Source organism: Hemicordylus capensis, chromosome 1 (genome assembly GCF_027244095.1).
Source record: "Hemicordylus capensis ecotype Gifberg chromosome 1, rHemCap1.1.pri, whole genome shotgun sequence".
Lineage (NCBI taxonomy): Eukaryota > Metazoa > Chordata > Lepidosauria > Squamata > Cordylidae > Hemicordylus > Hemicordylus capensis.
In genome coordinates, this window is record NC_069657.1 from 358,142,221 (window position 1) to 358,170,052 (window position 27,832).

Consider the following 27,832-nt stretch of genomic DNA (forward strand, 5'->3'; position numbering starts at 1 on the left):
GCTGTTGATCTTCTACCATGTTTCTGAAAGGGAAAATGTATTGATAATGTAATCTGAGGTCACATTTAGCTTCAAAATAAAAGAAAATAGGCTATAATGTCTTTACCTATCATTCTCAGCTCTTCCAACAGCAAAGCCTATTTGCTCCACGTCCCCAGGATAAGAATTTCATTTTATCTTATTTCCATAAGGGCTTGCAGAACGAGGATAAGTACCTTGGGCCAGAGAAAACTGGGTCCAGAAGTAATCAAGAAGAGATGCTTTCATGGAAAAAAACACTTTTGAAGATTCCTAAAGGGCAGAGGGTAGCAAAACAGAGAGGAATAGCGTAGCTGAGCAACCTGTGAGCTACAAACCAGATGAAGGGAAGCTTTGAATAATGCTCTTATTGCAGCAATTAGAGGAGAAAAGAGATCCCTTGCCCATCTGAACATGTGTGTTCTTTCTCAGTTCACTGCTTATTCTTAGTGCCCTAGCAGCTGACAGCACCATTGATTTCTGTCTTCTCAGTCCTCTGCATTAACAAGCCCCCAGAGAAATTGAAATCCTCACTTTCTTGGTTAACCTTTGGTCCCCTTTCCTCCCTCTGCCTTTCTTCCTAATGCTTACTTTCAGTATTTTCTTTTAACACAGGAAAACCAATCTCTCTGTCAAGTAGATTCTACAAAGTTTCATGTAAGTTGTGTATGTGAATAGACTCTTATACACGGTATATATACTACCCAGTATATGAGTGAAGAACAGGCAGTGACTGACATCATTACTAATGAATCACCAGTGCTTTTGAAAAGTTCAACTAACTCAGCTCCATTGAGGGCTCAGTAGTGGGGGCGATTTTTTGACAACCTCCCCTTCCCCAAGAAAGAATCTCTGACACCTGTAAATATGTCCCTGAGGGCTGCACAGCCTTCAGGGACATATTTTCAGGTGAGACAGAAGGCTTCTGGAGGGGAAGGGGAGATCACTGAAATTCTGACACACACACACACACACACACACACACACACACACACACACACTAGCACCAGTGCAGCTTTAGTCTAGAACTCTTCTGAAACACTGGTGCTTCCTTCAATGTAATCATTAGTGAGATTTACATCATGGCAAGGACAAACATATACTTTCTGTTTACTATATCTGGTAATTTTGCAGACTTTCAGTTGCTGTTGGTGTCACCCTGGAATAAAAACAATAATTGATTTTAATTTTGTTTAGGAAATTATGGTGAGAGTGGCATGGAAGCTTTCAAAGAGTTGGCTGCTCAAGAAGGACTCTGTATTGCTCATTCAGACAAGATCTACAGCAATGCAGGAGAAAAGCAGTTTGAACGACTGTTGCAGAAGCTCCGTGAGAGGCTGCCGAAGGCAAGAGTTGTGGTTTGTTTCTGTGAAGGCATGACTGTCAGAGGGATACTCATGGCTATGAGGCGCCTGGGAGTACTTGGAGAGCTCCTCTTGATTGGAAGGTAGGCCATGTCAGCCACAGATACTGTTGTGTTGGGAAGCACAAGGAGTTGGGGTGTGGAAATTTCTTCCTTGGGTGTGTCAATGTGGTTGTTTATTTTAATGCAGCTTAATATGGGACAACAACACTGGTAGAAAACTATTGTTTCCAAAAATATCTCTTATTTCCACCATCATGATTCTTTTTAATTTTTAATGTATTCATTGAGGAACTTTATACCCTGCCCTAAAGTAAACATAGAGGTGGCTTGCAAAATTAAAATCAACAATACAAATAGAATATGAACCATGTGAGATATATAAAAGAAACAGCAGCCCCACAGCAGAAGCAAAACCAGCAGTGTTAAAAGTATGGATCAATGGGAAAGATTTTGTCCAAATGACAGCACTAGACAAATTTGACTGGACAGAGAATTCCACAACCAGGATGCCATATCAGAAAAGGCCCTTTTCCTGATAGTCATCTGTCTGACCTCTGAAGGTAGGGACACATGGAAGCGGCACCCATTTGCAGTTCTTAATTATCAGATGAGTTTGTATGGGAGAAAGTGGTCTTTGAGCTTTGTAGATTAACACCAGTACTTTGAATTGTGTTCGGGAACCAATGGGTAGCCACGTAGATCTTCAGTAATTTCCAAGGTATAATCACTGTGGCAGATGCTCATCAAAAACCCAGCCACCATGCTTCTGAACTTACATGTTCACTATTGTTACATATAATTGTGCTATCACAAAATCTGGCAAGTTTAGATACTATCAAGCAAAGATACAACAGCAAGTCAAGAGTAATTCCTTAAGGAGGGGTTTAAAAATAATCTTCAGAGACTACTTATTCCATAGCATATCATATAGATGAACAAAGCATCATAAATGTGACATGTTGCACTAAAATACCTTCTGCAGAAATAAAGCACCTCAAACTAACAAATGTATCTTAAGCATTACTTAAGAGAAAAATATCACACTATTCTGTGAAATCTGTTGCAATCTAGAATATTAGTTCTTTCTTTTGTTCTTGTTCTTCATGCCTCACAGCCATATAACAGATGTATCCAATTATTTCATTTTTAATGCTCTGTATTGTTTCATATATCACTCTTAGGATGCCTTCTCAGTTCATGTTTTAGAGGAGAGACATATATCCATATGTGCATTTATCTTGGTCCTGTATTAGCATGTTTGATTATGACATCCACAGCAACTGGTTTTTGATGAGATGATGCAACCAGAGGAGCTGGGGAACATGGAAGATGTAGGAAATCAATCTGAGTGAGGGCAATGCTTCATCTCTTCACTCTAGGGATTCTGAGAAAGAAAAAAATTGTGGCCGCCATCCTCCAGATTCCCCAGAAGCACCATTGCCACAGCCACCATGATTTTGAAATAGGTGGCAGCAGTGAAAATACAATTTAGGGAACCATTCCTCCCCAGAGCCTTCAAATTTGAGCTTGAAATGTTCTCTAAAGAACTTTGGCTCAGCCTTAGGAAAGTTCAGAAGTAAAAGAAAAGTGTCTTTTCATATTTTCCTAATTCAGAAACAATTTTAGCAGTCACTTTTAGGTGTTGCATCACCAAGCATGGGTACATGCAAAGTGATAAGTTACCAAAGTGTGCATGTAACCACTCGGTAAGCTGATCATCTGTAACATCCTACCAAGTATTGAGGAGATTTCTGCAGCTGGTCACAAATCGGAAGGCATCTCTGGGGGGGCTGTTTCATAAAGTGGTTGCCACAAAATAATTAGATTTTGCCTCATGAATGGAAAACACGTGGCAATTTTATCCCATTATCATCCTGCTTTTCAGAGTTTAACATCTAATATAATATTGAAGAAAGGAGAAAGATCCATGGGAAAATCCAGGATAAATTACATATTGTGGGGGAGAGATCTCACATGATACTCACTGATTGCATTCATGCATAGAGCTGAATAGAGTCAAAAGGCTTCTGGAAGGCAAATTTTATTGGGTTTGAGAGAAGAGAGACAATTGGAAAATCAGGAATTGCAGTGCTAGGCTAGATGAAGGCTTTAATTTTTCCAAATGGGAAAAAAACTAACTTGCAATTGATATATCATCATCATCATCATTTCATCATCATTTTATTTGCGGCCATAAGCCAAACAAAATTAAAACTATTGACTGTTAGCAGGCATATATATACAACATAAAATAACTAAAAGATACACAGTCGGTCTCATAAAACCCCATGACGAGAGGTCAATTTCATAGCCCCATATAAAAATTTAGCAACCAGTTTTGTAATACTCTCATTAACATCAGCGAGACATAAATTAAGATAAAATGAGTCAGGCCTTCCTGGAAACTGAACAAATAAAGGGGTCAGTAATTCTTTCCTTGAGTCACGAAACAGAGGGCAGTACAAAAGTACATGGGCAACTGTTTCTAAGCAGCCCTCACCACAAGAACATAGCCCCGATACAGGGGCATCCTTGCAAAACCTTCTAATGAGCAAGGCATAGGGTAGAACATTTAGCCTGGCTCTTGCAAAGGCTGACCTCAGTTTCACCAGATGGAGCATGGAAAGATATTTGGCAGGATGATTATGAGCAGGAAGGGAAATACCAAGATATATGGGAGAACAACATCTATTCGCTAGGGAGACAAGGCGTTGATACTCAATGTCTTTAAGATGTTAGATTGTAATAGCCTTGGCGCTGGTAAGAGAAAGGGACAATAAACTGGAGGGAGAAAGCCCCAAACTCAGAACTTTTTTTGGTAACCACAGATAGCCAGGAGTTAGGGAAGTTGTCCCTCCACATAAGTTGGATGTACAATGATCCCTGAGACCCAAGGCAGAAGTTAAGCCAGCGAATTAGTGTAAGCTCCCAAGCCCGACAGGCAATGGAATAGGAACCCGACTCCAGGCAAAAGTGGCATAAGAGACACATTTCAGCACTCTAAAGATAGCTCTGAAAAATCTGGACTGAATAGAATCCATCTCCGACTGTATCCCCTGAATCCAAAGTGGAGCTCCAAAGAGCATTTGAGCTACAATTTTGACTTGGAACACTCTGAGAGCCATAGGTATGTACTGACCCCCTCTAGTGAAAAAAACCGAAGAAAAGCATATAAAGTGGAACGTGCAGTATGGATCGCATGTAAATGCTGAGATTTCCAATTAAGGTTTGCCTGGGAAATAAATAAGAAAGTATTTTAACTTAAAAACCTGATCAATCTTGATGTGATTGAAATTCCAACTGTAAACTTTCCTGGCGTTTGAAAACACCAGCACCTTAGATTTAGCAAAGTTGATGGTAAGATGGTTATCATTGCAATATTGGGCAAACGCTCTCAATATTGATATAGATTTCCTTGCAGCAGGCTAGAATCTCCGGCAACATATGGAGTAGTCTCTATTAGGATTACCCCAGCCAATATGGTTTGAACTTAGCTAGTTAATAAGACCTTTATTGAGAATAACAAGTTAAAACCAAATTTTAACATGTGGATGCCCTTTGTGGATCTTTTGAAGTGAAACTGTTGGCATAGCTGACATTTTCAGCAGCAAATTTTACTGAAAAGGTGTTCACGGATCTAAAGAGAATGCCTCATTGCCACATTATTCCGTATCAGAGCTGGCATCACAGTCTGCCAACTTGGAAACTCATTTGGGGACCACACCCATCAGAGGACGCATAGAGCTGAGGCCTGAGTCACTCTGCCCCGGCAGCCTTCTCTTGCCATTGAGGAATTCTCAGATGCCCATCCCCCGGATGAATGGCAGGAGCCTGGAGCATCTGCAGGGCTGTGGCTATAATTGAGAAAATGAGTTCAAAGAACCTGCCCCGCCCCCAGGTCCTGAGGAACCCCCAGCTCTACCCCTCCCTATTTTCTTCATTATCTCCCTCACTCTGAGGGGCCACCAGGGAGAGGGGCAAACACGGGCCCCACTCTCCCCTAGCTACACCCCGGGCATCTGGGAATTCTAAAATGGCTGGTGGACTTGAAGAAGGAGCTGCTGCTGCCACCACTGTCACCTGCGAAGCCTAAAGCATTTGGAGGAATCATCTTGGACTGCAGTCCAATCATATTGGACTGCAGCAGCGGCAAAACTTGTTCTTCAGTGCTACCATCCTCGGCAGCGCTGAAAAATAGCTGCTGCTGCTGCTGTTGCTGCTCACTCAGACACTGCTGTCTGAAATGACGGCCTTTTTTGTTTTTAGTGAAGATGACTAGTCAACTGATTTGTTGTTGTTGTCATGTTGCTGTTTTACGCTATTTTATTGGGTTTTTTAATTTTAATACTGTATTTTTATTTGTTAAAAGCCACCTCAAATAGCAATGGTTTGTTGGTGGGATACAACTATTTCAAATAAATAAATAACAAGATCAGCACAGAGTCAACACACATAGGATCTCTGTGTAATCCGGACTCCTACTTTTTCAGGGTGTCTGATCATGTAGCGAGAGTCTTATTACATTCTGTTCCATAAGTTCCGTTCCAATCACCAAGTTGAATGCATGGAGGTTGGGAATGGGGACAGTGCACATGATCCTGCTCCTCCCTCCATGCATTGAAAGAAGGCCAGGAAGGGGCTATGTATCCTATAACAGCATTCTCCTCCACTCATCACCAACTTTCTTTTGACCACAGATGCAGCTGCAACCTAGCATTACCTAGATTCTGGTGGTGGATTTGAGGATCTGGCTCCATGACCTTAAGAGATTGTCCATTCTTGGTTGAGAGCATTAGCTACTCACCAGGAAATCCCCAGTTCAAATCTCAGCATGGCTATTAACTAACTTAATAGCTGGACATAGGATAACTACAGTCCCCTCTCTTGGATAACAGACCTGGCCTACATTGCAGGATTGTTGTAATGATTACTGACACAATGTACATGAAGCATTTTGAGCACTTTGAGCATTTTGCATTAAAGTGCAAAAATGACCTTAAAATGTTTGAAGCAGCCTAGTACCAGGGAATCTGAAGGACTGCTTTCTCCCATATGCCTAATCACTGATATTTCCATCAGAAGCCTTGCTCTGGATATCTCCACTATCAGAGATTAGGTGGGTGGCAGCTACAAATAAGGCCTTCTCTGTAGTGACATCCTGATTGTGGAGCAGCCAGCCCAGAAACATTAATTTGGCACTCTCTCTTCTATCTTCTAGCAAGCAAATTAAAATGCTTCTATTTTCCTGGGCATTCGGCTGAGCTAGAATGAGAACAATTCTATTGTGTTATTGCTGCAATTAAGTGTTATTTTTACATTTTAGTAGTTGCTTTTATGAGATCTTGTTGCACATTGCATAGATCAGAGGTTCTCAACCCTCAGTCCCCATAAGTTGTTGGATTACAACTCCCATCATTCCCAGTCACAGTGGCTGAAAACCATTGTGGCTAGGGGTGATGGGAGTTGTAGTTCAATGACCTCTGGGAACCAAAGATTGAGAACCCCTGGTTTAGATTATTTATAAGCTGCTTGAGGGCTCTTTTCATGGAAAGGGGGCTATAAATATAGATAGAAATTGACCACTGAATAGTCTTAGATAAAATCACCAAAGATGGAATCTCTGTCTTCAGATTCTTTGTAGCTACAAGTACAAAAATGTGTTTGCACAATGACATGTGCTTGCCAGCAACATCTTCCTCACCATTGTTAAAGACAAAGGCTACATTCACACTTAACACGAAACTGGGGGTGAAGGGACCTCCAGTTTTTTTAAAAAAATTCTAAATACAGGCAACCGCAGCTTCAACAGAAAATGGACCTGCAGTTTCCCTCCTCGGACAGTGATTTGTACCTTTGGTTTGTAGTGAAGTCCACAGCCTGGACCTCTAGTTCCGCAGTGCCAGTGTTACATCAGAACGCTGGCACCACACTCTGGATGCTTTGCAGCTGGAGTTCAGGGAGTAAGCTCCTCCCTCGCTCTGACTGCTATTGGCTGCCAGGGCTGTCCTTCGGTAAAGAAGGAAGCCCAGGCAGCCAGTTCCTCCTCCTCTCTGCAGTCAGCAATAATGAGGGAGCTCAATAAAGAGGGAGCTCTCCTCAACGTCTGAATTCAGATGGGGGGGGGCAGGGGGAAGGGGGTGGAACCACGGCTCCACTGGAATCTATGGGAACCCACGGAGCCTGCTGTTTATTGGAACCCATGGTTCCACATTACTTGTGAATGTGGCCACCAAGTTGGACCACATGCACCTTTAGTTCGAGCCGAAACATCAATTTTTATGTTCAGATTTGCGTGCTTGTTTGAGAACAGAGTGACAGTGGGAACCATTTCACACAACCAGCTTTCTCTTCTGCAGCTTCACATCTTAGGCTTACTAAGGCCAGCACTGCATTCTATGGCTGCCGCCCCCCACTGGCTGCAAGTGTTACTTTTGCAGGAACGAGGTCATCCTGAGTGGTGCACGTGGTGTGTGGTACTCCTGTAAAATAATGGCCTGCTGCATGTAATCATTGCCATTGTGTCTTTGGCCTTTACAAACTATTTTAGCCATGTGGTTGAGCTGGTAATGGTATGAGGTGATTTCACTGAAACTGTTATCTTTAGAAAAGAATTATTCATATTTGTCAGAAAAGCTTCAGATACGTGACATAAAAAATCACAACTTTTTGTATAAAAGAAGCTTATTGGGCTTGTAAAAAAACCCCAAAAAACTCCTTTCTGGCTATAGTAACGTGGTGAAGGCTTTAAGTCACATACACCCAAGCCTTTTACGAGTCTTGCTTCAGGCTAAACATGAAACTGAGACTTTAGTGGTAGTATTTTTGGATGATTCCTCATGGTGATGGACACAGGTGAGACAGTTATGCTGATCTTGATCAAAAACTGTTGTCGATCTGGCAACCTACCCCAGCAGGAGACAGTAGAATGTGTTAAATCATCTTCACTAATGTCTTTCTATCAGATTTTGAACAGTAATTATAGGTAGCCTGCTTCTCCTTCTCATGGTGCCTGAGGGATAAATCCTGTCACTGTTTCAATGTATCATTGCCCCAGATGGGAATCCATTGTAGTGAGATGTCATGGACTGAACTGTCAGAAAGAGGCTGATAATGGCAGGAAGTTCTGAGTATTTGTGTTTCAGCTGACAGACACCATTTGATACCTAAATGTACAAAGACAGCTGAGATATGGGTGAAGAGCAATCTCAGAAGAGAAATCTCTGGATAGACATGTTCACCTTACAAGACATTTGGCCTTATAACAACTCGTGTATTTGCTATTTTTTAGTCATGTGCCTTGAGGGTGATTGCCGCATGACCTGCTGTGCCTAGAAAAACATTCCTATGAAACTAACAGGCACATAAAACTGAAATCTAGTATTGACAAGACATCATTTCTTCTAAACGGATGGAAATAACTGGATCAGCACATCCCTTGATCACATGGAACTGGTTGCTCCAATGAATGTTTGAAAAACCCAAATCCTGCCTGACATTTACTACAATAGTCACAGTGGCTCACATGATGTGCAGCACTACATCCCCATAACTCTATGCCCCAGGGCTGCTGCGGAGTTAGAATGCAGCTCCGACTCTGGTCAGAGCAGGCAGTTGCACTAGCAGCACTCTTGCAGTTTTCTATGCTGCTAGTGCAACCACCCATCCTGATCAGCACTGGAGCTGTACTGCGAGCACACAGCAGCCTCAGGGCACAGCATTACAGAGCCATAACACTGTGCATGATATCAGCAACTGTGCTTATCAATGAGCATTCACCATGCTAAATGATGCTAAAACAGACTCCTCACTTTTAAAAACATCATGCTAAAACAGACCCCTGACTTTTATTTTTATGTTTGATGTGGGACATAGGAAGCTGCCATATACTGAGTCAGACCATATAGCTCAGTATTGTCGACACAGACTGGCAGCGGCTTCTCCAAGGTTGCAGGCAGCAATCTTTCTCAGCCATATCTTGGAGATGCCTGGGAGGGAACTTGGAACCTTCTGCATGCCACCGGCTTCATCACCTAAGGGGAATAGTGCTCATGCATGTAGTCAGAGGCGCACTAACCCCCAGACCTTGGGGACCCAGTCCAGTCCTCCAAGGTCCGGTGGGGGGAGGCTCCAAATGGCCAGGGGCCTCCAGCACCCACCCCACCCCGCTTAAGCTCCTTGAAAAAAAATCTTATCACAGCCGAGGGGTGCCTGCAGGGGGTGGGGGTGGAGAGGAGCAGTCCTTCTCCCCTTCTCCCCCACCCCCACCCTGTGGACTTGCAGCGATCTGCACAGGCACGCCTCACAGTTGCTTAAAGACACTGGCCTGAACAAATGTGCCCAGCATCGCTCCTGGTCCCCACCACTGCCGCGGGAGGAGGAAAAACAAAGAAGTACTGCCCTGCTCCCACAGCCACCCCTTGGCTGTGGTAATTATTATTTTTTTAGTGGAGCTTTGGTGGGGTTGGCCCCCCAAAGGAGGTTTCGGGGAGCCTCACACGGGGGGAGGGCCTCGTGGCTGGGCGATCTAGGCACTCAAATTACCTTGGTGCACCCCGGCATGTAGTCTCCCATTCATATGCAACCAGGACGGACCCTGCTTAGTAAAGGGGACAAGTCATGCTTGCTACCACAAGATCAGCTCTCCTGCTATGGTATGTTAATGTGCTGCCTTACCTCAGATTCCTAACTTCATACAAAACAAGCTTCCTATAGTAAACTTCCCTTCATAGAAGTAGAAACTATTTCCTGATTTACTCAGGTGACAATAGACTGGCAGAGATTAGGAAAAAAAAATATTTTGCTTGGCTCGGTCTCTTGGAAATGGATTGACTGAGCCTAAAATTTTAAAAGATACATATTTCAAATTCCCTCTGCTTTTGCATTTTGATTAAAAGCTCTCTATGTGGACAGGGGTCAACTTCCAAGAGAATCCATTGTTTTAACTTTTGCTCTCCTCAAACAAAATGCTTGCAGCCTTACCAGATAAGTGGATTTCAATATGCCTATGACAATTATGCCACCTAATGGTGCAACGGGGAAACAACCTGCCTAGAGAGCAGGAGGCTGTTTGATCGAATCCCTGCTGGTGTGTTTCCCAGAATATGGGAAACTCCTATATCGGGCAGCAGTGATAGAGGAAGGTGCTAAAAGGCACCATCTCATACTGTGCGGGAGAATCCCTCCTGTACTCTACCAATAAAACCACAGGGCTCTATCGACACCGACTTGACAGCACAACCTTTCCTTTCCTATGACAACTACAGTTTGGGCTCTGCCCATTCATGGGCCAACCAGATGCTCAAGTTGGGACAAAAATCAATGTGATGGATTATGGAAATGTAAACTCTGGAACTTAGGTAGCTGAACTCCTCCCCTATGCTGAACAGTGTGTAGTGACTGAAGATATGAACCTGCCATATACTGAGTCAGACCACTGGCCAAATAGCTCTATTGTCTGCTCTAATTGGCAGCAAGGTCCAAGGTCTTAGGCATAATTTCCCCCAGTCCTTCTACTTAGGAGTCTTCTGACTGAAGATGCTCGAGAATGAACTAGGACTTTCCTTGTGCAGAGCACATACTCTGTTACTGAGCTGTGGATCTTCCCTAAAGTTTAAGTATGCAAGAGTTAATGATTAATGTTTGGCTTCCATTCTGCTGGCTATAAGAATTATGTTTTTGATCACCAAATAATTAAAAATAGTTTTCAAAATATATGCGTTCCTTACTGTACAGTACACACAAGCCAAACTGCTGCCTTTTTAGTTACTGTGGGGAAGATGTTGCAGGAGCAGGCTTAGGAAAGTAGTCCAGGTCAGATCCTGGTAAGTCTGAGAAACCTCTTTGATGTAAAGTGATATGGCCCCCATTGACTAGAGCAGGGGTTCCTCACCTTGAGTCCCTTTCCCTTCACCCTTATCCACAATGGCCAAAGGCCATTATAGTCCAACAACATCTAGTGACCCAAGATTGGGAACCCTTGTCCTAGAGGGCAAAAACTTTACAAGGTGATATAGTAGCAACAAAAGAGAAGCCCAGATTCAAGAGTTATTTCAGTATTTTGGGTTATTACATTGACACATGATGCAATGCTAAATACTGTGCAATGTTATGCACACAGTAGAACGTAATGTTTGCACAGCTGCAGAAGAGCACTGTTGCACGAGGGCAAAAATTGCACCAAGGAGTTGCATAGCAGCACAGCCTTTATGTATAATGTTGTGCAACTGTTTGCACAGTTGTTGCTTTTGCAGAACTGCACAAATGTTATATTTGACTGCGTAAGATTGCACAGTATGTCAGTCAGAGAGAAGAAAGAGAGGCTCAGATTAACATTTTGCCTCTGGCCCTCTCAGAGTCTTAAAAAGCCCTGCGTGCTTTGAATCCTGAGACACTATATGCCACAGAGTATAGTATAGACACACATTGGTAAAGAAATCCTCTAGTAATTCCCAGTAGGTATCATATACTGTAACATCACCTCTCCAAGGTAAAACTAGGTAAGATGAAAAAAGAGAGAGTGAATTTTTTTTGTACTGAGAAGAATCTGGCACTAAAGATTGGAAGTATCTGCAGTGGAAACTAAGGAAAAAGAGATGTGCAAACAGAAGTCGGGAGATCACTGCTATTGTCTTTTGCATACCATCAAACGATAAACCTCTTTTACCAGGTACTTCTTTTGAAGGTGTTCGAATTATTTGTCTGCACTACATCAAAATTAGGAATACTATTCATTATCATAAAAGATGACAAGGAAAACATAGATAGCAATTGTATCCCAGGCCAGGAAGGAATATACTAGTTCTGTGCGTAGTTAGTGTAACAATGGAATTTTAGATTGAACACATTACCCTCCATAGTGCTATACTAATTTAGATTAGCTTGAGATCTGGTCTAAAGACTGGGCTTTCCAGTCAGCAGTTCTTCAGTTACAAATACGTTGATACAAATTTGATTTGCAGATGCTAAATTGCTTGTAAGTAATCTGATATACCTTACCCTGCATAAATTAACTTGCTGATCACCATCTCTCTGCATCTGATCTGAGGCCTGTTTGTGCCAGGGCTTTACATCCTCTCCTCCTATGGAAAATAAGGATGTGCACAGAACCGGCAGGCCCGGTTTGATTTGAGTCCGGACCGGATGCAAACCAGACCGGGCCAGTTCAGTCCAGCACCCCCTAGAACCCACCCAGTTTGGTTCAGTCCGGAGGGTGTTTGCGAACATTTTTTTTTGTTACTTAACCCTCTGGTGCGGTGGCCATTTTGGAGGCCACCATGCCTGCAATTGGCCTCTGTGTGACCTCCAAAATGACCACCACACTGAAGGGAGAAGGCTCGAATGGGCCGAAGAGCCAGCTGAACAGGCCAGTTTGGGCAGCAAGAGAGGCCGGCAGCTGGGGAGGAACCTCCGTGGACCCCCGCCACCTCCAACAACTATCCTGAAGGGGGTAAGTAACAATTTTTTAAAAATCCACACACACACCCCGAACAGTTGGAGGGTGTTCGGTCCAGGGTTGGACCGAATAGGGGATGGCTCAGTTCGACCCCAAACTGTCAAACTGAACAGGTTCGACGTCAAACAGGTTTGAGGTCAAACCTGTTTGCTTTTCCCAAGTGGAAAAGGCTCCATGCATGGAGATTTTCTATGTTCTATTGCCTGTGCAGCCATTCCTCTAGTGGAGTCATTGGATTATGGGCTTTGGTATATGAAACAAGTCCCACAGATATTAACAGAATGTATGCCTACCTAATGTAATTACAATGTAATTAGTGTTACATTATTATGTAATTATTGATACATTATTATGCATTTTGAAGCACCAATTTAGCTACATTCTTTAAAATTAGATTTGTCCACCCCCACCCACCCCACCACCACCACCGGAGCTAAGGGCTGAACTGAGCTCACACTCTGAGTCCATTCGCATGTAATGCAAAACTGCAATTGAAGGGGTCTCAGGTTGAAATTTTTGTACATCTGAATGTGTGCAACTGTGGTTCGAACCCCAAAGTGACCCAAGGTTTCCCTCCCAAGAATCCAATTTGAACCTTCAGTTTGTAGTGTGTTTTGCCGCTCCTGTCTACAGTTTGACGGTGCCAGTGTTACGTCTGAATGCTGCACCGCAGGCCCAAGGTGCTGCAACTAAAATTGAGGGAGGAAGCTCCTCCCTTGCTCCAGCTGCAATTGGCTGCCGGGGTTGTTCTTCAGTCTAGAAGGGAGCCCACACAGCCAATTCCCCCTCCTCTCTGCAGTCTCCTTGACTGCAGAGAGCCTTCTGTCCATTACATCCAAATGCAGACAGGAGAGCAGGGGGAGGGGTGGAACTGTGGGTCCATTGGACCCACAGTTCTGTGTTACGTGCAAATGCAGCCCCTGTATTATTTATTATTGAAAGGAGTGTACGTTTTGCTGTGTCGGCTAGCCCTATCTTGTACTCTGGATGTTGAAGATCATTAGTAAAGCATTAATGAAGAGAATGGTTTCCCGTTCACATAACTAGCGCTAAACCTCTTCTTAAGCTCTTTTATGTGACATGCATATGCTTGGCACTAATATCCCAGTGTAATGTGGGATCATCACTCTATTGTATTTTGACAAAATGAAACAAAGAGATGATGGTTTCATGTGGAATTTCAGCAGAGGTTTATCACCATCCTCCCCCCCCCCCCGCACTAAAGTCATGGAAATATTAGAGCAAGCATGGCTGGGTGGAAAATTACCATATTAGTAGGTGGCTGACTCTGCATGCAGCGGTTAATACGTTAAACGAATGCTGTAAGACTGGCAAATATATCTCAAGAAATATGTCTCTGTGAAAGTCTCGCCATAAAATAGAAGACAGGGGTTTTATGGCCTCCATGCATTTGCATCATATTTGAGCAAGTCAGAACATAGCAAGAAATGCCTGCCATTTATTTATTTATTTATTTAGGCCTATCAGTGAGAAATCTTCAAATTTTGTTTTCCTCCTACACAGACACATGAAAAATGTTTGAGGCATGGGGCTCTGAACCTCCGAAGCTTATATAAGGAAGATGCAAACTGTTTTAGGAATATCCTATGTGATTTACTGCCTGGAGGATGCAGTCAACTTTTCGCCAACGAGTTGGCTTGCACATACTAAGGCTATGTCCCCTCTTTTGATCCAGAAAGTCCTCTGTTTGTATGGCTGTTTGGATTCTGATCTGGATTGGCTCTCATTCAGGATTGACAGCCTGCTAAGCCTATTGATTTCAATGTACATTAGTATAAACTGAAGAAGTGGTCCTATAGCAGCAGTAACAGAGCAGCGTTTTTAGCCCATAAGTATGCCTGTGTGAGCATGCTTTGGGTCAGGAAGAATGGGAGAATGACTACAAGGAAGGCCAATTGCAGCTTATGCTGGCTTCTTACATGCACAAAAGCAGACGTAAGGAGGCAACTTGATTCGGGTGGGGTGTGTGTATTTTGGATCAGGAGGGAGAGTGACTGATGTTTTTAATATTAGGTTTAAAATGGAAACCCTTAATTTGATAGTCTACCAGTAGACCTTTGCGAATACAAATGCTTTTTATCAGACCAAGAAACTTGGCTCTCTCTGCAAAGGAGGATTTTAGAATATTATGTTTAGAATTTCTGTCTTTAATGAGGATGGGGGCTGTTTGCAGCATGTTGAGTCCTATGTATGTTTGCTCAGAAGTAAATCCCATTAGGTTTAATGGGACTCATTCCTAGGACTGCACCCGAATTCTTCCAAGAAAATGGAACAGTTGGCAACAGTGGGTCGTTTGTAGTCTGGTTCTATTTCTTGGTTGGGTTTTTGTTTTGCTTTGTTAAGTATGCATAGCGCTGAAATCAGCAGGCGCCCTCGATCCATCGTCTGTGAAACATGTCAGAGAATGTTGATGGAACTATGTGTTAGGCACTAGTTTAAAACACAACAAAACAGTGAGCCAACCTTTTGCTCATGAGAAAGTAGTGGTGAATTTATTTCTATTTGTCAACATTTGCATCTTATTAATGTAAAATTCTCAAATTTGTGTCCACTTCTCTTTGGGGGGCTGTGCATGCCCTCTTTTTTGGTGATGCCTCCCTGGCCCCCCTACCTGCACAGCTTGAAACCCATGAGGCCAAATGCAGCCTGCAAGCCATGTATGGCAGCCAGCCAGGAGCTTGATCAACCCTTTCTACCTTCCTGAAACTGCAAAAATGGGATGTAGGTCTTTTAAAGCACATGGCAAGCCACACTTGACTGGTGGGCCATAGGGCAAATTTATGTAGGTCTATTCTATTTAGTGTGATACTCAGACCCCAACTTGCTTGACTCTGGGCTATCAACCATGGAAGGAGTTCCACCTTGTCCAGCACGAGTATCATAGATGGGCCTGTAGCTCAGTGGTAGAGAGCCTGCTTTGCATGCAGAAGGTCCCAGGTTCATCCTTAGCATCTCCAGCTAGGCCTGGGAAAGACTCCTGCCTGAAACCTTGGAGAGCTGCTGCCAGTCAGTGTAGACAATGTTGAGCTAGATTAACCAATTGTCTGACTCAGTAGATGGCAGCTTCCTGTGTATCTATCATCCTTCTTCTTGTATTTTAAGGTGGGAAATAAGTACCTTACTCCCAGAAAGACCACTGCCTCACTCCCAATGTGAATGGGTCAGAGAATGGTCAGCATATGATGCAGTTCTGCTATGGAAGCCAAGCAAGTTTCACCCCTGTAAACTGCCTGAATGGAAGACTCTCTGGTGCACAGCAAAATCAAATCACAAATACAAACATTCACACAAATATAAAATGCTAGTTATATACAGTAGCTACAGCCCACAAATACACAGCCCAGGTCTTCTAGCTTTCTACATAAAGGTAATAAAGCTTTGCTAGTATGGGTTTTAATTGTTTTTTCTGAGCAGACAGCAATAGCAATAGCAATAGCAATAGCAATAGCAATAGCAATAGCAATAGCACTTACATTTATATACCGCTCTATAGCCGGAGCTCTCTAAGTGGTTTACAATGATGTAGCATATTGCCCCCAACATTCTGGGTACTCATTTTACCGACCTTGGAAGGATGGAAGGCTGAGTCAACCTTGAGCCCCTGGTCAGGATCGAACTTGTAACCTTCTGGTTACAGGGCGGCAGTTTTACCACTGCGCCACCAGGGGAAAATAGTGCAAGATATCTCTGATTATCTCTCGCCAAACTACACCAAATACCACTGTGACATGGCATGTGCAAGGGTGTAGTGTATCACTAAGCCATTTTTGGTGTAAAGGGTTTACAGTGATGGTGAGAGGAAGAGGGCAGTGCCGTCACTGAATTCCTTCTGTGCACAGAAGGCAGATAATAATTATTTTGTCTAACTTCCTTGATCTCCAGAGACGTATAGAGGACACAGGGGAGAAAGCAGATTAAACATCTACTGAGAGCATAATGCACACACACACCCCTGCACAAAAGCTCAGGCTAGCAGTGCTGAAACCTGTGAATAAGTATTCATACTATCTTGGGTTAGATCTCCTGTGCAGAACTTACTGTTTGACTCAGAAAAATGACAAGGATTCTGTGTCCCTGTATTGTTAGTCCATTCTGCATTATAATGCTTGGATTTTATACAGCTTTTGCATAACACCCGAAAGAATACATCTTGATTCTTATACAATAGTCCATGGTGGATCCTAGGTAGCCTGTGCTATCACCATGTGAACAAAGGGAGTTTCAGGCCCTTTCCAGAGCAAAGAGTAGCTCCCTTTACACATTATATTTAATGCACGTACAATCTGTGAACAGTATGCACACATACATATCTTGTCACACGTACAGTTATTCACATGTTATGTTTAACACATGTAGAGTAGTTCACTTTCTATCTATACTCTGCATTTGAACAGGTCTGAATTCAGGTTCTTTTTTTAAATAAACAGGTCTACAGTCATTCCCACAAAGACATTACAGACACCTGTTCACATGTGCAACATAATGTCTGAATAGGATTGTACACTTTAGCCTAACACCACTTCTCCCTGCTTGATTGACCTAGTGGTGGAGGAAAGCACTCTGCACATGGTTAAGGGTATTTTCTCTTTATGCTATGTTTGTTTGCTCAGAAGTAAATCCCATTAGGTTTAATGGGTCTCATTCCTAGGACTGCACCCGAATTCTTCCAAGAACATGCAATAGTTGGCTGTACTAGTTGTAAATTCAAGGGCTCATCCAATGGACCCAATGTGTTTGTTGAACTCTGAACCGAGGGGACTGAACACACTAAAGCCAAGGACACACTGCTTTAGTTTCCTTCAGAGAAGCGTTCACTGGAGGCTTATGACGTCTTTGAAAATGTTGGCTTATTTAATATTTTACAAACATACAAGCCGAGTATTTGATAGAGTTGAAATAAAGAGCACGCCTCCAAGTCAGCAGTAGTGAGTCCCCAGAGAACAAGCCCTACAGCCTGAGGCCCTTCAGTTTCCTGCACAGCTTCTTCATTCCAGTTTCTCCAAAACCCAGATGTGACCTGCAACTAGGGTTGCCATATTCTGGCTCTCCAAATCCGGGCATCTAATTTGCATATTATGAAAAATGGCTGCAAATAATCTGCATATGCAAATTAGCAGTTGCACTTTCCAGTTGACTTGTATTTGCTCTGGATATCTACCAACAATAGTTGGGGAAGATATCTTTGCCTGACCATTTTTCTTGACCTATTAACAACAGCAATAGAACCAAAAAAGAAGCACAGCTTTTAAATTAAGACTGCAATTCTGTACCTACTTATCTGAGAGAAGATCTGATTGAAAGCAACGGTGCTTACATCTAAATAGGCATACACTGAATGTAAAGCCAAGGAAGTCCTTAAACATTACAATACACAGCCAGGTAGGCAGGGAGTGATTCACATAAAAAGCAAGCTATCCTCTCAACTGCCCGATAGAGAACCCCTGCTGATAACAAACCAGGCAACATCCTCGGGAGATTACTATACTTGTAAAAGAGAAAATCTCCCAGCTAGCCTCCTGCGCTCTTCCTCTGGACTTGGATTAAGTCCAGTGGTTGAGCAGAATAGTGACTGTACATTTTGCTCCATAACTCCACTTCTGCAAGGGCTAGAGCTTAGCTTTTTTTTTTTTTAAATGAAAGCTGAAATCTGGGCAAATCAGGGTGGGCTAAGCAATCCAGGTGAGACGCTTAAAATCCGAGTGATACTCAGAATTCCGGGGGCATGGCAACCCTATCTGCAACTCCTGTTTCTTTTTTTCTGACCAAACACCAGGTTGTGGGCGGGAGGGATGAGTCACCTCATATTCCTATATCAGTCCCTCCCATCAGATGGAAGTGAGTCGTGGCTATCTTACAAGATGGCTTCTAATTCAGGGCCATTAATGCCACATTCAGGGGCATTCTCAGGCCTTCAATGATCTGCTTAACAAAAGACAGCTAGCATTCAAAATAATAACCACAAGCACATTACAATACAATTAATATCCAATTTCTACCCTGTTGATATATCAGTCAAGGGCACTTAACCCTGTCAAAGACCCATACACCTACCCAAAGTATTTCTGTTCCACATCTAATGCTAAGGTTAATTTACAATGGAACACCTACAGTACAAAAATAAATGTGTGGAGCTGAATGAACGTCAAATGTAGTCTGCTCATCAGTGCAATTACAGTGAATATAAAATGAGCTGGAAATGGGCTTGGAGGGTTCAAAATGAATTCACAAGCAACTTGTCACCTTCACTTGCAATATCTGGTAAGAGCAGTGTGAATAGCCATATCTGAAAAACAAGTCCTCTCACTCCTCTCAGTTCACATATATGCTTATTAATACTTGTGTCATCATAGAAGTATTTGAAGCACTTTATGGTCCCAGTATGTACATTCAAAGCAACCTCCTCACATAATACACTTAAAGCAAAGGTCTGAAACTGCTGGAATAAAAGAAAAAAATAAAGTTAGAGTGGGGGGAGATACAAGAGAGAGGAGGGGAAAGGATGAACTAATTAATTAAAGGGGAAAACTGGGAGAAAATATATTGCTATATGTTCCCCACTTCCCTCGCAGGCCAGGGGTTCTGGGGCAGCTCTACATGGTTTACTTTCTCTTGGATGAGAGGGCTCTGAAGAGCTAAGGTGTTTTTGTAATATTTGCTTTACTTAAAAAAACCAACACAAGCAGAACATGTGGAAGAAAATAAGCACTCTAACAAGGCAGATGATCCCCCCCCCACACACCCTGAGAGCTACTTGGGCAGCTTCCTAAGAGGTTACACCCCGTTTCAGCTAACACCAGCCAGAATCCCTCAGCTAGCGCTCTCTCTCGCTCTCTCTTACTTTCTTTGCCAATTCCATCTGCAAACTGCTTTTTCTGCTGCATTTTGCCTCCACTCCTCAACAGGATGAGTGTCATATTCCTCAAATGCCAATTGGTAACTCCTTCAAAAACACAGAGGGATCCCTAGCTATAGCAAACCATCTTCTAACTATTAGCTCTCCCATTGATCAACCACCAGCCAACCATCCTGGACTATTAACTAGCAATCCACCTAAGAAATGAATGGTGGCAGCAAACATGACACCATGTTGTTTTGTGATATGGCGCAAAGCTTGGAGCTGCTGTGCTGGTAAATAATGTTCGTTATTTGGCAAATTGCTCTTTGTGCTACTACAATATCACGATGATGGTAGTCCCATCTGCATCAACAACACAAATCAACTCGGAATGTATCCACACTTCTGTAACAGCAACCCTGTCACAGGATGTGGCATACAAAACTCCTATAACCCAGCAAAGCAGGAAGTGGATGCAGGCCTGGACATGTATCATACATCTGTGCAACCCAAGACTGAATAGGATAGGAACCTGAAACCCATTGTTGCACAATGCCTCTGAGGAGATGCCTTTTCATGTGATCAAACAAAAGCCATAACTTAGAGAAATACATCCACATCCCATCCTTTCTATTGATAGAAAATTATTCACACTAATTATTGAAAATTATTATTGTCTTTGTTCCTCTTGACAACGTATTGTCACAACTCAGATATAAACTTAACCTATTCCATATAGATATAAATTTCTTTACTAATTCTTGAGGGGCAGAGAGCAACCTAGATAATTAACTACAACAGAAAAACATCTTGAAAAACACAAGCGAGATGTTTCAGGTGGAAAGGTTACAGGTAAGAAGGCCATCATTTTCTAGGCCAGAACTGAAAAAATGACTAAAGGAAAGAAGGGGAGTTTTTATTCGTAATATCCATGACACCAATGGGAGAACAGCTGGCAACTAGATAGTCTCATCTCACCTACATCTGTATTCTATTGTAGTGCCTTTGCTGCCTGGCATTCGCTTTCCTATTGCATCCACACAGATGCTAAAGCTCTGAATTTCCCCTCAAGAGAACTTAACTGAGCAGATACTATAGTTTAAAACCCAAATATTTTTAAACCCCAAAGGGGTCATGCATATAACCTTATGAAACCTTATTCATATGTCCTCATATGAAACCGAGAAAGTGAAAAGGGAGAGAGGTATTAGCAACAGATTATCAATCTTGCTTATTCTGAAATATTTTTGATGTTTGTTTTTATCCTCAGTAAAAAATTAATAGGAGGGAAGAAAACAAGAAGTGTAGATGATGTGTGGGAAATTCTGCAATATATCTTTTTGAGCCCAATAGTAATGAGCCATTGTTTATGTGAATACTTTGAGTACACCTTCTGTCTGCAGTTATAACAACTGTTGTGGAAAGGGACTTGTTTTTGTTTGTGTGTGTGTCTGAAAATGTTAATGCTCTGTGTAATTAGCTGAGATTTGCAAAATGGAAGGCTTTGAAATGAGAACCTTTACCTCTTTTATCACAAGGACATTTACAGATGTTGAAGACTTATTATTCATAGTAAGAAACCCCATCCAATTAATCCAAAGCTTCATTTATCAAAGAATTCATAGGGAAGCAATTGCCTGCATTTTCTAAGTTTCCATTTCAAACTTTCAGCTAAAAAAAAAAAAAGATGCACAAGTCTCTACGCAGAGATTTATCTTCTAGAGACCCAGGAGAAAGAATGAAATTCTTTCTCATCCCTGGCCAGACGCAGTGGGGTGTGACTGGGGCGCGGGCCATAGGCCCTGAGTGTGTGGTGGCCCAGGTTCTTTGAACCTGAATGGACAATGGCGGCTCTGCCCCTGGCCCCAAAGTCTTGCAGGCAGGAACCATTATAGCATATGTAAGGCTAAGGTAGCCAAGTGACCCTTACCAAGTTAGTAAGCTACTCAATGACTCTCAAGTCGTTAGAACATGTACAGTAATTATATTTTTGAAGCAGAGAGCAACAAAATGCTCAGCCTTTGAGAGGTGAAACTATGAGAGTTCATGAAAGACTGTGGCCTAATTCTGACAAATGGCAGACAGGGTGAGTGGTAAACCTGCTTCTGAATGGTATCACTTCTGACTGCAGGGGGCAGAATGCTCCAATAGAAATCGATTGGCCATTCTATTTGCTGTTTGTGAGTACTAAAGCTGTGCTAGGGAAGTGCTGCTCTATCCATTAGCTAAGTAGCTATTGTAAATTTTTGTAGAAAAAGTCAAATGCAAGATGAAAATGGGCATTGAATCCAGGAAAAAGGAACGATTGGTGGATATCCTAATACTGCATGTGTGCTTCTTCTAACAATGTGCATACTGTTGTCCCCGGGCCCCACACTTCCACCTTTGTGCTAGCCTCCCCTCCTCCTAAAAAATAATGCAACTATTTTTGGCACTCTCCTGTGCTCCAGAAGTGCTCCATTACAATAGAAACACACCCCTGACCAGGGCTGTCCTGAGGGCATGGCAAGCAGGGCAACCACACCCTGACCCGCTCTTTTAACTAGGGATGTGCATAAAACCGGTTCTCCCGGTTCGGTTCGGATCCGAACCGGGTCCGAACCGGACCAGGGTGGTTCGGTTTTGGTTTTGCCGAACCACCCCCCCGGTTCGGTTCGGATCCGAACCGGTTCGGATCCGAACCGAACCGGTTCGGATCTCAAAAAATAGCTGGTTTGAAAGGGGACCTTGTGTTCTACCGGCAACCCAAATTTCAAGTCGATTGGACCTTCCTCTGATTTTTGGCGATTTTTTAAAGTTTTAGTGACTTTGGGGCAGTTTGGGGGCATAGCATGGGATCTGGGCAAAAGGAGTGGGGTGGGGTGGTAGTGCCTAATGGGTGCAGGCTACCACCCCAATTTCAGGGGGGTTGGGCAAAGGGCTGATTTTTGGTAAATTTCTGAAAATTTCATGTCTTTGGGGCAGATTGGGGCATATTGGGGCAGAAAGTGGGGGCTGGGGCAGAATAGTGGGGTGTGGTGGTAGTGCCTAATGGGTGGAGGCTACCACCCCAATTTCAGGGGGTTTGGACAAAGGGGTGATTTTTTGAGAATTTTTGAAGTTTTAGTGACTTTGGGGCAGTTTGGGGGCAGAAAGTGGATCTGCCCCAAAATAGTGGGGTGGGGTGGTAGTGCCTAATGTGTGGAGGCTACCACCCCAATTTCAGGGGGATTGGGCAGAGGGCTGATTTTTTGAGAATTTTTGAAGTTTGGGTGTCTTTGGGGCAGATTGGGGGCAGAAAGTGGATCTGCCCCAAAGGAGTGGGGTGGGCTGGTAGATAGTGCCTAATGGGTGGAGGCTACCACCCATCCCCAATTTAAGAGTGATTGGGCAGAGGGGTGAATTATGGTGAATAGAAAAGGTGTGAATTCTCATTCTATCATAGCAAATGAGATATTTTTCAATTAAACAACTCTCATGACCCCACTTTCACTTTTTCACACTTTCCTTTACTATGAATAATATGAGGAAGTAATCAATTTAGCACACTTCACCTTATGAAGACAAACCTCATACAAATAAATTCACCATAATTCACCCCTCTGCCCAATCACTCTTAAATTGGGGATGGGTGGTAGCCTCCACCCATTAGGCACTATCTACCAGCCCACCCCACTCCTTTGGGGCAGATCCACTTTCTGCCCCCAATCTGCCCCAAAGACACCCAAACTTCAAAAATTCTCAAAAAATCAGCCCTCTGCCCAATCCCCCTGAAATTGGGGTGGTAGCCTCCACCCATTAGGCACTACCACCCCACCCCACTATTTTGGGGCAGATCCACTTTCTGCCCCCAAACTGCCCCAAAGTCACTAAAACTTCAAAAATTCTCAAAAAATCACCCCTTTGTCCAAACCCCCTGAAATTGGGGTGGTAGCCTCCACCCATTAGGCACTACCATCACACCCCACTATTCTGCCCCAGGCCCCACTTTCTGCCCCAATATGCCCCAATATGCCCCAAAGATATGAAATTTTCAGAAATTTACCAAAAATCAGCCCTTTGCCCAATCCCCCTGAAATTGGGGTGGTAGCCTGCACCCATTAGGCACTACTACCCCACCCCACTCCTTTTGCCCAGATCCCATGCTTTGCCCCCGAACTGCCCCAAAGTCACTAAAACTTTAAAAATTGACCAAAAATCAGCCCTTTGCCCAATCCCCCTGAAATTGGGGTGGTAGACTCTACCCATTGGGCACTACCACCCCACCCCAAAATTTTGCCCCTGGGCCCCTTTTTACCCCCCCGAATCGATTCGGATTCAGATTCGGATTAAATCCGAATCCGAACCAAATCAAGGGTGATTCGGGTGACCCAGATTTGGGCACAAAACAGAACAGGGGTGATTCGGTTCGGGTCCGAGCCAAATCACCCGAAATCCCAAATTGCACACCCCTACTAAGCACACACACAGAGAAGAAGCAGGAGGCGGAGTGTGGATTCTATGATAGCATATTAGAGTGGATTGATGGTGTCTCATTGAAAATCTCATTTGCTATCATAGAATCCACACTCAATACCTCAGAAACAAGAGAACCCTGTACCCATGGGGGTGCCCCTACCAGAGATCCCTGTACCCCATGGGTTAGAAACCCATGGGGGTGGTTGGCACCCTATGTGCACTACACCACCACTTGCTCTGGGCCACCCCAGCACCCCCATGTGCACTCATAGGGCTGCTGAAAGCTCCATTATAACTTATTATGAGGAAAAACCTTAAAGACGCGTAAACTTCAAAAATCACTTAAAAATCACCTCTTTGCCCAATTCCTTTCAAATAATTCTGATAGCTTCCTTGCCCACCCTAGGAACTACCACCCACCACACTGCACTCTATGACACCCCTTTCCCCCCGATGTGAAGCTATACATTTGCTGCAATCCTAATTATTCTCTATGAGGAATTCAAAAACACTTAACAATTCACCAATAATCAGAGGAGTGTCCAATTGCCTTGAGATTTTTTGGGTGGTAGGCACCCATGCCTGTCTACCACCCACCCTGCTTTTGTGCTCCTAGGTCCTCCACAACAGGGGATATGGACTGGTTCGGGTCCCATTATACTCAATGAGAAAAATAATTAAAAATATTTCAAATATTCATAAAAAATCATAGGGGTGTCTGATTGCTTCAGGGTTTGCATGGTTGTTGGCACCCATGAGTGCTCCACAATAAGAAATAATGGCCTGGTTCGGGTCCCATTATATCCTATGAGAGAAAAATAAAAATATTTTTCAAAAATTCATAAAAAATCGTACGAGTGTCCGATTGCTTTGGGGTTTGGGTGACAGGTACCCCTGGGTGCCAGCTACCATCTGACCAATTTTCAGCTTTCCGAACCGATCCGAACCGGTCCGAACCGGTTCGAAACGAACCACCCCCAGTTCGGTTCGGATTCGAACCGAACCAGGGGTGGTTCGGTTCGATCCGAACCTCCGAACCGGAACCGGTTCGGACCCGAACCGGTTCGGATCCGAACTGGTTCGCACATCCCTACTTTTAACCCCCATTAGAATTAACGGGAAGGGGGCCCCACACTGGCTGATTTGCCCTGGATCTCGCACCCCGCCAAGGCTCTGAAAGGACAACCTTGCCCCTGACACTCAAGGAGAGCACCAAAAATAGCAGGGCAGGGGGCTGGCACATTAAAAAAAGGGCAGGGATTGATTCACGGGGCTGGCACATTAGCACATGCTTTACACGCACAGTGTGAGGATGTCAGTCATTGTTCTCTGAGCAAAACACAGCAATGCAGGTGTTTAAAAGAAATGCATTTCAGCAAGTAAAATCAGATTTTTGGTACTGGTCCCATAGAAACAGAGTTATTGAACTGGCGAGATTCGGTGAGCGAAGAGTCTGAAGATGATGCAAGCATAAGGGTTGCACCAAACTGTTAACATCCAGCAAAATGTACATTCAGAGCAAAAGATGTGGAATAGGCATTTGCATGTCCATTTCAGGTTTAAATGATTTATTTATCTTTATATGTTTATGCCACTCTCTAAGGTCTCCAAGGAGCCCAGAGCAGTGTACATGATTATGTTTATCCTCACAACGACTCTGTGATGTAGGTTAGGCCAAGAGATAAGTTACTGGCCTTATTCAGTCATTCAGTGTGTTTCATGGCTGAATGGGGATTTGAACTCGGGTCTCCCCAGTCCTAGTGTAACACTCTAACTATTATGCTGCAGTGGTTCTACAGACAAAAGGCAGGACTGGCTGTTAATTGGGTTTCCCTTTGGAAAGAAAAGTGTGGTTGTTTTTGGTTTATATAGAACTGTGGGAAAGGGATCTTGTGCATAAAATGCAACATTTCTTTGGCTTGCTGACTTAAATTTATGCAGCACAGTGGGAAGCCAATCAGGGTGGATTTGATTTAAATCAAACTGATTTAATTCACGATTTAAATCACGATTTAAATCACTAGTCAGTAAGGCTTGATTTAAATAATAGTTTTCTACATAAAGACTAATTCTTGCTGGTATAACTTTAATATGCAAGTAGATGAAGATTTTTAGAATAACAACTTTTCATATTAGTTTTTTTATCCCCAGTTTAATAGGTTAATCATTCATATTTGGACAACTTTTCTGTTGTACTTAGGAAGGAGAAAAATAATCATTACCTTAATAATAACAATTTAAATAGATTTATTCAACTGAAACAATAACATTACAGCATATGTTATTTGCTTAAACAAACATCCATGTTTATTAACTAATTTGGCTAAACAAAATATATATATTTTAAGAAACTTAAGACTGTCAGCCCAGCCTACACATGAAAAACTTAAATACTGTCCTCTGTAGCTCACTCGTCATCTTCATCTTCTTCTTTGTTCATAATCTGGAAAAGAAAAACAAGCTTTCCTGCTTTATCGGGTCCCAAACGATTTCTCAATTTAGAATGAATGAGTCCAAAGGAAGAGAATATTCTTTCAACGCCAGCAGAAGAAGCTACTGCTGTTAAAAGTGAAATCATTACTTGAACAGTCTCTAAATCCAAGTGCTTAAGCGACTTCCACCAGTTCACTGGTGTGACTTTCTTTAAAATATCTTCAGCAAACATATATTTCTTGAATGGTTCCCCCTTAGCTTTGAAGTTTATTATAGTTGGCATTACAGATGGATGATTGCTGGATACCCATGTCATAGCTAACTCCTCTTCCTCAGCACTTAAGTTTTGACCCTGGTACTGGATATTGACAATATTTGCCAAAAAATGAGCTGGAGACAGTACTTGTCCCATTCGTTTTTTTAATGCTTGTAATTTAATTCTGTCCATGTGTAGTTCTGTTTTTAAGTGTTCACTCAGTTCCTTCCAAATTTCAACAGCATCAGCAATAAAACAGCTATTTTTCTGTATTTTGTTTAAAGATTCAGAGATGGGTTTCAGGAGGCTCAGCATATGTTCAACATTTCTCTTAAGCCCAACGTTGAGGATTTTGGCGTGACAGTGCCATCTATTTTATCTCGATTTTGTTCACAAACTGTCATCAGAATAGGCCAGTTCTTGATATACTGCTCAAAACAGTCCACCACAGAGTTCCATCTAACATCTTGTGGGAGCGTTAGCTTGGTTCCACCCATCCTTGTCCGAGCTGCAGCAGCAAAGTGATTGTTACGGAAGTATTTAGCAATTTCAACAACATTAGTCTTTATTTCTGGAACACTTAAGTCTTTGGCTAAGAGGTGCAGCAAATGAGCACTGCAACCATATGTTATTAGCTTTGTATTCCCTTCCTGCTATTCTAAATTTCTTCTCATCTTGGATACATTTGCAGCATTGTCTGTGACCAAACTGCGTACTAGACATTTGAATTTTTGTTCACATGTTATTATAGCTTTTACTGCCACTTCTTGTAAGTATTCTGCTGTGTGTGCATTTCCTGACGTATCAATTGTTTGTGCAAGGAAGACTTTCCCTTCTTCTGTTGTTATACAAGCACATACAATAGGATCATTGTGGACATTACTCCACCCATCAATACTTAGGTTAACAATTCTACCCTCCAGAGCTGTTGCACATTGCTCCATTTCTCTGTCATACACTTTATCCAGCAGTTTCCCTGCAACATCTGCTCTTCTGGGTGGACTGTATCCTGGT

General features: G+C 42.9%; 1 protein-coding gene across 2 annotated transcripts in view; it reads left to right on the plus strand.

The window, feature by feature from the left end:
• Window positions 1–27,832, plus strand: part of GRM1 (glutamate metabotropic receptor 1) — a 341,173-nt gene that overhangs the window by 77,467 nt on the left and 235,874 nt on the right. For both annotated transcript variants that reach the window (XM_053291231.1, XM_053291221.1), the window contains exon 3: window positions 1,216–1,465. In XM_053291231.1, coding sequence (XP_053147206.1) covers window positions 1,216–1,465 — 250 coding nt within the window. The remainder of the gene's footprint in view (window positions 1–1,215; window positions 1,466–27,832) is intronic.